Raw genomic sequence first — 13,509 nt, 5'->3', positions numbered from 1 at the left:
CTGACTGTCCCTTGCAGGAAGGAAACTCAAAGGTAGTGATGTCAGACATCACATATTTTATAAAGAGCCTCCCACAACTATTCAAACAGACAGCAAACAATCGAAGCAAATATTTGTAGCTCAGGATTGAACTGTGGAGTCCTTGGTGCTCTCTGAGCCTTGTTGTTTTCTTGCAGACGTTTCAGTAACATCTTTAATGGAATAAAATTCACAAGGGAGGAAGAAAACAACAACTCACTACCATTCCTGGACATCCTCATCAGTAGAGGAAATGATGGTAAGCTGGAAACACAAGTCTACAGGAAAGCTACCCACACCAACCAAGTGCTCCACTACCAAAGTAACAATCCAACTTCCCACAAGAGAAGCTGTGTAAGAACATTATTCAGATGAGCACTTACACACTGCAGCAACCCAGAACACCAGAAAAAGGAAAAAGATCATCTGTACAGCATCTTCTAGCAAAATGGATACCCGTGCAACTTCATCAAAAAGTGCCTCACCACCCAACCCACTACAACCCAACTAACAGAAGCTATGAAAAGGATAACTCTGCCATACATCAGAAACATCTCAGAAACCACCAACAGACTGTTACAACCACATGGCATCACCGTAGCACATAAACCAACTAAAACTCTTCAAAACATATTAAGCAAGCCAAAAGACCCAATAGCCCAACAAGAAAAAACAGGAGTTATTTACAACATGCAATGCAAAGACTGTAACAGCCACTATGTAGGACAGACAGGCAGAAGACTAGCAGAGCACATCCACGAACACCAACTAGCAGTCAGAAGACACGATGAGAACTCCTTAATCTCACAGCACATGGAGAGACTCAACCATAGTTTCAACTGGGAAACTGTGAGCATCCTAAACCAAGCCAAATCCAAAAAATCCAGAGAATTCCTGGAAGCCTGGCACTCAGACAAAGCAGCCATCAACAGACGCATAGAGGAAAACAACATTGACATATCATTCAAAAGAGACAATAGAAAAGCCAAAAGACCAGTACACTCCTTTGCCAGCAATCAACACCCAGATATGCAAAAATCAACACTAGGATTAACACCAGATAAGCCATCAAACAGCACAATACACCCTAATCAAGGAACTATTAACTCAGGCAAACAACAGCCCAATCAAAGAACTCCCAAGGAGAGAACAACACCCCTACCAACACAAGCAGGGCAAGCCACGGTATATAAACTGAGAGCAAGGCCCACTCCCTCTTTGCACTGAAGATGTTGCCTAGTCTGGCAATGAAATGTCTGCAAGAAAACAACAAGGCTCAGAGAGCACGAAGGACTCCACAGACAGCAAAGATATTCACAGTTCTGGGATGGAGTTTCTCTTCATTATGAATGAAAAGTACAGCCAGGCCAGAAGAATATTTGATATGAATGCACTGACCTTAACAGTGAGATGGGGAACAAAATAGGCAGCTAGTCTTCAAGGAGCCAAAAAAACCTAATTCTTTGCAGCAAAGTATAAGCTAATAGCCACAAAACTGATAATGGCTTTTCTCAGTCTGAATGTTCTAAGGAGGTCTGGAGGCACTTTAAGTTCTGTTTAACCTTACCTTTTGGTAATCATTTTTAGATTTCAAGGCAGACTCCATTTGTTCTGAGGTGAATGTATAGATGGCAGACCGATACTGTGTCCCAATGTCATTTCCCTGCCGCATCCCTAAAAGGTAAAAATACAGGAAGGGATGGAAAGTTTAGTTACAGAACTCCAGTGTAGTATACTAATACTAATACTAGTGGAATGCACAACTCCAGTGTAATAGAACAGCTGAGCCTATAGGAAGAAAGCTGCAGGATTCAGAACCTCCTCTTCTAGAAGAGCACTGGGTCCCCTTCCCATGGCCTCACTTCCTGCTTTGGGCCAGAACCTTGGGACTTCCAGTTGATACTATCTGTCCTCTAGGGAGTACCTCACATGGTGTCCACCCCATACCTTCTTGTCCATGTAACATATAGACATGTGACTAGAGGTTTCAGCCCTTTTTTCTTCCTGTGGGAGACAGGCCAATCTTAGAGGAGATAAACAAAATCAAAATTTATCATTAAAAAAGTAAAGAAAACCTGGAAAAAAAATTCAACTTTGAATACCCAAAATGCAAATATCAAGTCTTGAAGGAGATAAATTCAGACCTGATCAGACCATGATTAGCCATTTGGTTAAATTACAGAAGAAAATGCAGTTCTGCAGCCAGATCACAAGCTGATAATGGTCTGCTAGAAATAGTTTTCTGCTAGAAACTTTATTATTACATGAAGATTCTATCAAAATATTATAACTTCCTAACCACTGGGAAGCAGGGCCAATTTGATCAGCCTGCCACAAGCACCTGATGGATCTGACAGGGTTTCAGAGGGAATTGGGGGTTATTCTTGAAGTTCTGATGCATGGCCTGACTGAGGCTTCAGTTGCCACTTGGAATAGGGGGGCAGCCAAAGCCCTAGATCAAATCACACCTTTGCAGACTCTCTCTGTTTGTGGACCCTTGATTTTCAGATGATCTCTGGAGGATGAAGCAACAGAAAACACTCCTAGAGCACTACTGGGAAAGACAGAGAGTGACTCTGACTGAGCCCAGGTAAGAGCTTTTTTTAAGGATTACCTTCTGGCAATAAGAGTGGCAAAATGTATGCATTTCTCTGCTCTTAATGTATCTGCCAAATGTTGGCTAGCAGCCTTGTCGGGGGCAACCTACGCCCTCCTGGTTAAGGAGGGGAAAGAGGAGCCCCTACAGAGCTGCTGTGTGAACTATTCTAAACATCTGCTGGATAAAGTCACTCAGATTTGCTCTGAGTTGCTCCAGTTAAGCAGGCACCATGGAGGTGACTGAGACCGGGGTGAGTTTGAGTTGGACAGCCTATTTTTTTTAAACAAAAAATAGAATCTTCTTTAAACAGATATTCACTTCACTTTTTCCTGGAAATTCTATGAACTATAATCGGAGGCTGGTAGGGAAGGATGTTAGCCCTATGTTTTTCCCAGCCTTGGTTCCCAGCTTCTTCTGCCCAAACTTTTCCTATCTCCAAGAGAGGCAAGAAGTGGAATAATCTCTCCCTATACATGATCAAATCCCATGCCTCCCTCATGGGTGTGTACTGAGTGTCTGAGCCTACCTGGCAAGAAAAAATGCTACTTTCATAACATCCAGTCTGGATGTTCAAGACATTGGTATAATCAACCAATCGATCTAATTTTAGGCCTTTTCTTCTATTCAACCACCCAGAGTCCCCTTTTCGGGAGAGATGGGCGGTGATAGAAATTTGAAGAACAAATAAATAAATAAATTTAGAACAGCAGGTGCCTGCAGTTGCCATTTTTGTCAAGTTCCTCTTTCTCTTGCTTTAACAACATAAATTGAAGAAAACTAAATGCATATGGTGCTGTGGTGGCATCAACAGCAGCCAAGTACTACAGTAAGGCATTAAGGCAAATCAAGTGAATGACTACATTATGTGTCGTGTTTAATTTACTGAAACCAAAAGGCTTCTAAAATATTTGGTACTTCACTCAAAGAATCCAACTATAGAGGTACCTTTCAAATCTCTTTCAACAAACAGGGAGCAGGAATCAGTAGAATTAGTTCTGCACCCTGGCAAAAACTGGCAATATTTCTCTATAATCTTGATCTGCTTTAAATGAAAAGAGGGCCTCACACTGGTTCCCAGTGATAGGTGTGTTACGGTGAATTAGTTGCTTCAGCTTTAGGGGCAGAATAAACAACAAGCTGAGAGAATGTCGCATTCTGCAGCAGGAAGATTAAGAGGATGTATGGACTTATCCACACAAGCTATGGCATTATGGGGTGAGCGAGCAAAACAAATTATATCTAATAGTAGAGAAATAATGCTGTTTGAACACCTAGCAGCCATTACTGCCATACTATTTGGGGACTTCTCTTTTGAGATGCACTGAAAGCCAACAGTGGTGAAAGCATCATCCTTGCTATCCTATCAGCTCTTTAATGGCTGTGGTAGATACGTCTTCTGTTTGTTTATGGACCCTGCATTTATATACTGTATTTAAATACTACTTCATAGCTTATAATTTAATAGGCCTAACATAATTGAAAAAAGAATAAGGAAAAAAATGCAAGTTGAATATTTAGTTCCCAACTTCCCTTTGGTTGTACTCCACCTGATATACAATATTTATAAACAGTTAACATTTTGATATGTTTCTGATTTCAGTTCTTTGCTCAATTCTTTTTCCCTTAAAAAGCATACTCTAAATGTTTAAGTTTCCCTTGCTGCATTATATATAATATATATGGAAACCAGTCTTGCATAAATTTGGTCAAACTTCTGTTCTGAAGATATGATGTTAATTTTGCCATTACTACATATTCTCCAGGTTTAAGTTCCCAGACTGATATAAATAACTATCTTTTCCAAAGTTGTGCTAGGTTTATCCTCATGGTTGTGAACATGTATCTTAGTAAATTTTATTTACACACACACACACACACACTGGAATTATGCCTACTAAAAAAATGTGGTTTCAGTTCAGATTTGGTTTCTAAAATTTTCTGAATAGTACTGTGTACTATTTCCAGTACTTTGGGGTTGTTTTTACATGTCTAGGGGACGTGGTGGCGCTGCGGGTTAAACCGCTGAGCTGCCGATCGGAAGGTTGGCGGTTCGAAACCGCACGGCGGGGTGAGCTCCCGTTGCTAGTCCCAGCTCCTGCTCACCTAGCAGTTCGAAAACATGCAAATGTGAGTAGATCAATAGGTACCGCTTCGGCGGGAAGGTAACGGCGTTCCGAGTCGTCATGCTGGCCACATGACCCGGAAGTGTCTATGACAACGCCGGCTCTAAGGCTTAGAAACGGAGATGAGCACCGCCCCCTAGAGTCGGACTCGACTGGACTTTACGTCGAGGGAAACCTTTACCTTTACCTTACATGTCTACCACATATGGTAAAATGTTCCTTCTGTATCATGGCATTTCCAGCATTTATTACTATATGATTTGTCTATCTTGACAATTATTGATGGAGTTGTACATATACCATCAATAAAACAGTTTATACCACTTTTCTCTTTTTAAGTTGTAACTTGGGGTGAATGTTATAAATTTGTTCATAGTTCTTCCAATTGTTGTATTGTGACTGTTTCTTTAAAGTTTTGCATCTATTTTATCATTTTGTTTATTCTGTCTCCTTATCATATCTAAATAGCATTCTAAATATATGCCCTAATAGGTAGTCTTGATTCTGTATGTGTATTTCAAATTCTGTCATTTTTCTTAGAAGCCCTCCCTCATATTTGAGGTCAGTTTTTATTCTTCCAACAATTTGTTAGTACATCAACCATGGTCTATTCTGGCCTTTTCCAAGTAATTTTTGCTGTGTCTTTAGTCTATTCATGGAATCTGAATGGACCATATCTATATATGTAATTGCACTTTTCTTACTACAGTTATGTCCAGCATGAAAAGCATTTAAAGAGAAGCTAGCAGTGAAATTGCAGGACTTACTATTGCAGGTCCTATACTTTTATCAAGCTTTGTTTTATAATATGTGTAATGATTGCCTAAACCCAAATACTCAGTCTCACAAGCTCGGGCTTAAAGATAACTGATTTATTAAAGGAATAGTATGCAAATACAAAGAAAGCTGAGAATGAGCAAAAGCGCGCCAAATACAAACTAAATACCCTCGCTTCAAACCCAATCCCGCCCCTCGCCCCACCATAGCAACCACCCCCTCCCAGGTGTTGGCAACCATCACACATCGGCCTGGGAAAGTAACCTTGAAGACATGTCATAACCCAAACATACATTCCTGCAGAACAGCAAGGAGATTACAGCCTGGCACGGCTGAAATTCCCCTCCCCGCAAATGACAGACACGGAACAGGAGAGTGACATGTGAAACGTTACGATGTATTCAAACCATTGGAACGATGAACATGACATATCGCCCCCCTTAAAGAAACTAAACTAAGCAGCAAGTTCATGCGGCTAGGCAGAATAAAGACGGGCTAAGTGATTTTACAGTGTGGGACACGCATCAGCACCTATACATAGGAAGACACGCATCAAAGAATCCACATGTGAAACGTTCCCATTCATCTCTACACAAGATCTAAGCATTGGCATGAAAATTTTCACGATGCAGATATTAGCATTGAACATTGCGATCATGACAAAACGCAAGGAACAGGTTACAGTGGTTAAACAGCATATAAATGCAAAAGGCTAAACAGCATGAGAATGCTAAAGCAAACCACAGAGCCCCGCCCCTCCACTCAGTCCGGAGGGACATGCTTCCAGCAAACAAAGCCCTGAAACCCACCCCTATCTCGCCCGAAATCCAGGATTTCTCGCTGATCGCCAGCCTCGCTCGGTGGGTCCACCTCCTCCGCCCTCAGTGCGATGAATGCGTCGCCTTCTTCCTCGGGCCCCAAGGCGGGCTGTCTCACCTCGGCCTCTCCGCTGCATCCCGCCCGACCGCCGCCGCTCTCCACGCAGCCCAGGCCCCTCGAGGCCGCACCCTTCTTGGCGCTGACACAGGCAGGAACGATGGCTCTCTCCTGCCGCGCTTGCATCCCGTGGAGCAGCGCCATCTCCAGCCACAGGAAGTTCCTCATCCAGTCCCGCTGCGCCTCCGAGCGCTCGCACCGCAGCTCGGCTTCGGTCAGCAGGAACACCCACCACTCCAACGAAAATGCCGATGTGCCGCCCTCCTTCGCCGGAACCATGCAGCCACGCCGCGTCCCAGCCTGGGCCATCAAGGATGCCAGCCACTCCGGGGACCACACCGGGGCGCCGCTCTCCACCTCCAAACCCATCCCCGACTCCGGAACATCGCTACCGGCCACCGCGCTGAGGTCGCTCCCCCGCGACTCTGCCCGTTGCGGCCTGACCCGCCGATCAGCGAATTCCACCTCCGGAAACGTGGGGTATTGGGGTCTCCAGGTGGCATGAGCTAGCCCCGACCGAGCTTCCGCCACGCCGTCCCCGCTGGAGCGCCGTTGCGCCCCGATTCGTCCATCCATTGTTAAAGTCATCGCTAGCTCTCCCCTTCACCAAAGGCTTGGATGGGGGCTAGCGGAAAATTTCATTATGATTCTCAGCTTTATGTAATGATTGCCTAAACCCAAATACTCAGTCTCACAAGCTCGGGCTTAAAGATAACTGATTTATTAAAGGAATAGTATGCAAATACAAAGAAAGCTGAGAATGAGCAAAAGCGCGCCAAATACAAACTAAATACCCTCGCTTCAAACCCAATCCCGCCCCTCGCCCCACCATAGCAACCACCCCCTCCCAGGTGTTGGCAACCATCACACATCGGCCTGGGAAAGTAACCTTGAAGACATGTCATAACCCAAACATACATTCCTGCAGAACAGCAAGGAGATTACAGCCTGGCACGGCTGAAATTCCCCTCCCCGCAAATGACAGACACGGAACAGGAGAGTGACATGTGAAACGTTACGATGTATTCAAACCATTGGAACGATGAACATGACAATATGTTCTTTTAATTTTTTATCCTCTTTGATGTCCCTGTACCATAAATATCTGTGAAGCCCATTACCTAGGCTGGCTCCTTCCAATATTGATGTTCTACTGTGCGGGGATTCTATCCATTCTGTTAGCCATGACAGACAACTTGCTCTACAATATAATTTGAAGTTTGAAAGAGCAAGACTAACTCTAAAATTAGATACTAAATATTCTCCCTTAATGTTTTTAATAGTGTTTCTTGTTTTTCTTTTTTGGTAGGTAGGTATTTTTGAATGATAGCACACTAAATATATTGGCATTCAGCTCAGAGATTGTGTGTTGTTTATTCGTTCAGTCGCTTCCGACTCTTTGTGACTTCATGAACTAGCCCACGCCAGAGCTTCTTGTAGGTCATCGCCACCCCCAGCTCCCCCAAGGACGAGCCCGTCACCTCTAGAATATCATCCATCCATCTTGCCCTTGGTCCGCCCCTCTTCCTTTTGCCTTCCACTCTCCCTAGCATCAGCATCTTCTCCAGGGTATCCTGTCTTCTCATTATGTGGCAAAAGTATTTCAGTTTTGCCTTAATATCATTCCCTCAAGTGAGCACTCTGGCTTTATTTCCTGGAGGATGGACTGGCTTGATCTTCTTGCAGTCCAAGGCACTCTCAGAATTTTCCTCCAACACCACAGTTCAGAAGCATCTATCTTCCTTCTCTCAGCCTTCCTTATGGTCCAGCTCTTGCAGCCATATGTCACTATGGGGAATACCATTGCTTTATCTATGTGGACCTTTGTTGTCAGTGTGATGTCTCTGCTCTTAACTATTTTATCGAGATTTGTCATTGCTCTCCTCCCAAGAGTTAAACATCTTCTGATTTCCTGTCTGCAGTCAGCATCTGCAGTAATCTTTGCACCAAGAAAACGTAGGTTTTCTCCCTCCATTTGCCAGGTATCAGTCAAGCTGGTTGCCATAATCTTGGTTTTTTTTAGGTTTAACTGCAACCCAGCTTTTGCACTTTCTTCTTTCACCTTCATCATAAGGCTCCTCAGTTCCTCCTCGCTTTCAGCCATCAAAGTGGTATCATCTGCATATCTGAGATTGTTAATGTTTCTTCCAGAGATTTTAACCCCAGCCTTGGATTCTTCAAGCCCAGCACGTCTCATGATGTGTTCTGCATACAAGTTTAATAGGTAGGGTGAGAATATACACCCCTGCCATACTCCTTTACCAATCTTAAACCAATCTATTGTTCCGTGGTCTGTTCTTACTGTTGCTACTTGGTCGTTATACAGATTCCTCAGGAGGCAGACAAGATGACTTGGTATCCCCATACCGCTAAGAACTTGCCACAATTTGTTATGGTCCACACAGTCAAAGGCTTTAGAGTAGTCAATAAAACAAAAATAGATGTTTTTCTGAAACTCCCTGGCTTTTTCCATTATCCAGCAGATATTGGCAATTTGGTCGCTAGTTCCTCTGCCTTTTCTAAACCCAGCTTGTACATCTGGCAATTCTCACTCTATGAATTGCTGGAGTCTACCTTGCAGGAACTTGAGTATTACCTTACTGGTATGTGAAATAAATGCCACTGTTCAATAGTTTGAACATTCTTTAGTGTTTCCATTTTTTGGTATGGGGATATAAATTGATTTTTTCCAATTTTAATCTCAGAGATTAAAAATATATTTAAAATCCTTTTCTTGTCAAAAATAACTTGATATGTTCTGTTTTTCATGGTTAATTTTTTTATCAACAATATACTGAGCAGTAACTATACAACTTTTGAGAAATTGCTATCAATTTTCTTTCTCTTTTCAGTTTTTTCTTTCTCTTTTTTTAAATGATTAATTAAAAAAAGAAAAAATGCAGGAAGCAGTAATAATGGAAACAAATGTTCCGGATAGCTTAGTAAGACATACCTTGCCTTCCATATACAAAGTGGTCAAGGTAATGTTCTATCTATTTAATAATCCATTACAAAATGCAGCCCAGAATGAGAGAAAGCTTTTGCTATACTGTGAAGTGACAGAAGTGAGACAGAGATGCCAATGATATTCCAGTTATTTTCTAAACACTATTCCATGATCTCTATTGTTTGCTTACAATCCAACAGCAAACTAACATTGAAGCATATACAACAATTAAAATACATATATAAAATTACATGAAAGCCAAAAGACAATCAAATCTGTGAGGAAGGCACCAATCAATCACTATAAGGTAAAGCCTCAAATACAGATTTCACCATCACCCTTAATATAAAAGTTTGTCACTTTAAAAGGAAAGCACTGATCTCCTAATAGTGAAGATTAAAATTTCTGATAACTGAAGTTATTAGTTCTGATATCCATTGCATATATGCAGTAGATGGGAAATTTTGGCCCTATCCAATTGAATATCCAAGTCCCACTCTCTGCCTGAATGCTGCTAAGATTTCATCAAAACTGGTATTGAAATATGTAACCTGCTCAACAATACTTCAATTATCATCCATCTAGTTAAGGTGTTGAGGCATTTCCTGGAAAACACCAGGACTTTTGTTTTGGGGTGGTTTATTTTGAGGCCTTCTCTGTCACAAGAGGCAAATAACACTCTTAAGACATCTATGCAACTCAATTTTTGGTACAGAGAGAATGCTCATTGATAAAGGAGATCAGGTTATTGTTAAACTGATTTGAGAAACAGCCAAAGTATATATAACTCCTTCCTGATACCAATTAATTTTTGAAATGCTCTAATCCTATAAACAATAGATAAGGCAAGGCACTCAGTGCAGGAAACAAGAGTAGAAGGTTAGGATACTAACGATACTAACGATCCTTTCTCTGTTGAGGACAAAGCCTCATAAGGCAAACTGTACCTACTCAGATACGTCATCTTACCTTTCTACAATGCCACCATGTATCCTATTTTGAGGGCTTTTCTCAGTGATGCCTTAATCAGCTCATTCATAGCAACCTTAGCAACATCTCATTTAACCAAATAAGAATACAGACAAGATCAGGTAAGTGGATTTAAAAAGCTAAAGCATTTTTTATGTATCACCTCATTTCCCTTAAAAAAGCAGCAGCAGACAATTGGGGCAAGTTATATAAATAAATCAACATCTATGACTAACACAATGAATCTATAATTTTAAAAATACTATTTCACTAGAAAACTGAAATTTAGAGCCAAATGCATATCTTCCAGCTTTTAAAATCAGTCAAAAGTTGGCCTAAATGAACCTTCCCCATGTATTCAGACCATACATGGTAGGAGCAGTAGTAAGATGGATCTGCTTCCCTTCCCCATCTGTCTCATTCTCTCCAAAAATATGTTTTAAGCAGAATGGCCATGGCTGATAAGCATATGGTGAGTGGAGGTCCTTCAAGAGTGTACAGAAGGAGCCTGGACATTTAAGGCTGCAGAAAAGATGAGAGAGAGAAACAACTGAAAGTATATTTTATCTACTCAAAGGTGAAGAAAGTAGAAGAGAACTTTCCCTTCAGGACCTGTCCAATCAGAGTGCAGTAGCAGAATGCATGAACCTGACTTTGATAGGATAGAAAAGTGGCTTAAAATATTAGAATGAAGTAAATGCAAAACTCTGCACTCAGGAAAAAGAAATCAAAGGGGCAGATATAGAATGGGGGTGTCTGGCATGGTAACAGTATGTGTGAAAAGCATCTTGGAATTGTACTTGATCACAAGCTGAATATGAACTACTGTTGTAAAGTGCCTACAAAAAGGGCAAATGCAATGTTAGGTCTTATTAACACAAGTATAATTGTCAAATCACAGGAAGTAAGTGTGCTTCTTTATTTTGTTGATCAGCCCTCACCCTGAATATCCTATCCAGTTCTAGATAACACACATTAAAGAGTAAGACAAGCCAGAAGCAGTTCAGAAAAGGGCAATGAGGATGATTCAGAGGATTAGAAATTAAGTCCTATAAAGAGAACAAAGGAACTGGGCATGTTTTCACCTTGAGAAAAAAGACTGAGAGTGTATTACCATTATCATTATCATCATCATATTTTGTCCCACCTTTTTGTATATATATTTAGTCAACTCAATGCAGTGAACATACTTAATACTCCTGCCTCCTTTCCCCACAACAACAACCCTGTGAGTGGGTTGAGCTAAGAGTGACTGGCCCAAAGTCACCCAACCACCTTTCATGCCCAAGGGAGGTCTAGATCTCACAGTCTCCTGGTTTCTAGGACAGCACCTTAATCACTGCCCCAAACTACTATATAGAATAACTCTAACCCTAACCCTAACACTCTTCAAATACATGAAAAGATATCATACAAAATGATGACTTCATTTTCCTGGAGTGCAGGACATAAGATAATGGATTAGGCTGATTCCCAAAAATTCCTTGTAAGATCAATAACATTATCCAGAGAGATGATGGGCACCCTTTCATTGGCTGTGTTCAAGTACAGGCTAGACAGCCGTCATGCTTTAACATGAGAAGGATGTTGGACATGATGGTCTCAGTGGCCATTTCAACTTTATGATTCTATGATATATGAACTAAGCCATAAAAAGGTAATGGTGGAACTATAGTCTGGTGATGGTTCCCTTGAGCCCTAACTTTCTTTTCAAATACAAAATAATATAAATCCTTTATCAGAAGGAAGACTAAAGGAGATAGAAGAAAGGGAGACTAACTGTGGAGATTAGCTCTCCAAGCAGGTAGTATGAACTGATGTTTTTACTATAAATTTCTTTTCTACTTATTAAAAACATTTCTGTAGTGCCTTTTGACCTTAAAAAGGGACCACAAAATACTAGTTTAAACTATCATTAAAGTTGAGCATTAAAATCAAAAGCAAAATAACTCTGATTACTAATCCATAAAAAAATAGGCAGAATAAAACATTTTTCAGTCGACCTGAAAATCATTTATGATTCCACAGCTACCCATACCCTATATTTTAAAATCTTAGGAGAAGTGTTTTCCACAGAATTAAAAGAGAGGCAAGTGGATATGTAGAGTACTATTAGGATTAGAGATAACTATTACGCAAATTATACTGGTAAAGTTAGTTTTCTTAACTGAGTAAGGATAATAAGCTGTTTAACCTGGCATGTTACTTTTCATTTAGGCATCACAAAAATTTCATAGTAACATTAACATGCTGCCAAAGAAATGTTCTTAAATAGAATTGGTCTTAAATTGATTTGGTTAAGGAATAGCTGAGCTACTCAAAGTTACTAGATAGAAAACAGAAAACTGTGAACTAAATTTGGTGTCCAAATTTGAATTATCTGAAATTTGGATGCTGTCCAAATCTGAATTATCTGAAATTTGGTAGTGAAACTGAGGTTCCAATATGTTTTAAACTGGACTAGGGTCTAGCCAGAACACAGACCATGATATATATGCCTACATAGCCTTCATCCTAATATAAGGAAACTGTCTATATGGAGAAAACAAAGGTTTTTAATACTGTATTGTGGTAAGCACATTTGTTGATAAGCTGAGGACTGACTCATTTAGAGTAAGATCTCTTATTTAACTCTCAACAGTAGTGAAAACATTAAGTTAATTAAGAGAGGTCTTATTCTACATGAGGGGGAGTTTATTCATTATCAAGGCCAGTGTTATTTTTGGTATTTTAAATTTTTCTAACCTATTTAGTATTTCTTTGCTATTTCCCAAATCCATGGAAGAGAACTCATATTTGTTCTTCCTGGTATTCACTGCTGAAATACCTAGTTCTTTTTTCTCTCGTGTCTTCTGTATGTGTCTCTCCCTTGTGCTTATGTCTTGTCATTTATGGTTTGGGCTAACCAGGTATTCCTGATATATAGCATCCTGTCATTTCATTAAAACTATAAGGAAAGATGCAAAACTGACAAAAGAGATCAGTACCTCTTAATCAAAGCCACCAGCAATGTGTAAATTGTGTTTTGCAAGCCAAAAAGAATCATTGGATTTTGGTACAACTCAGAGAAAAACAGAAATCCTATTACATTGCAATAGAGTTTGCATCTAGATGATTTTTTTTAGTCTGCCAATCTCTAT

General features: G+C 40.6%; 1 protein-coding gene across 2 annotated transcripts in view; it reads right to left on the bottom strand.

The window, feature by feature from the left end:
* Window positions 1-13,509, bottom strand: part of MSRA (methionine sulfoxide reductase A) — a 242,753-nt gene that overhangs the window by 97,963 nt on the left and 131,281 nt on the right. For both annotated transcript variants that reach the window (XM_063300883.1, XM_063300874.1), the window contains one exon: window positions 1,586-1,692. In XM_063300883.1, coding sequence (XP_063156953.1) covers window positions 1,586-1,692 — 107 coding nt within the window. The remainder of the gene's footprint in view (window positions 1-1,585; window positions 1,693-13,509) is intronic.

This window comes from Candoia aspera, chromosome 1, assembly GCF_035149785.1.
Source record: "Candoia aspera isolate rCanAsp1 chromosome 1, rCanAsp1.hap2, whole genome shotgun sequence".
Taxonomy (NCBI): domain Eukaryota; kingdom Metazoa; phylum Chordata; class Lepidosauria; order Squamata; family Boidae; genus Candoia; species Candoia aspera.
This window is presented reverse-complemented; position numbering and strand designations above follow the sequence as displayed.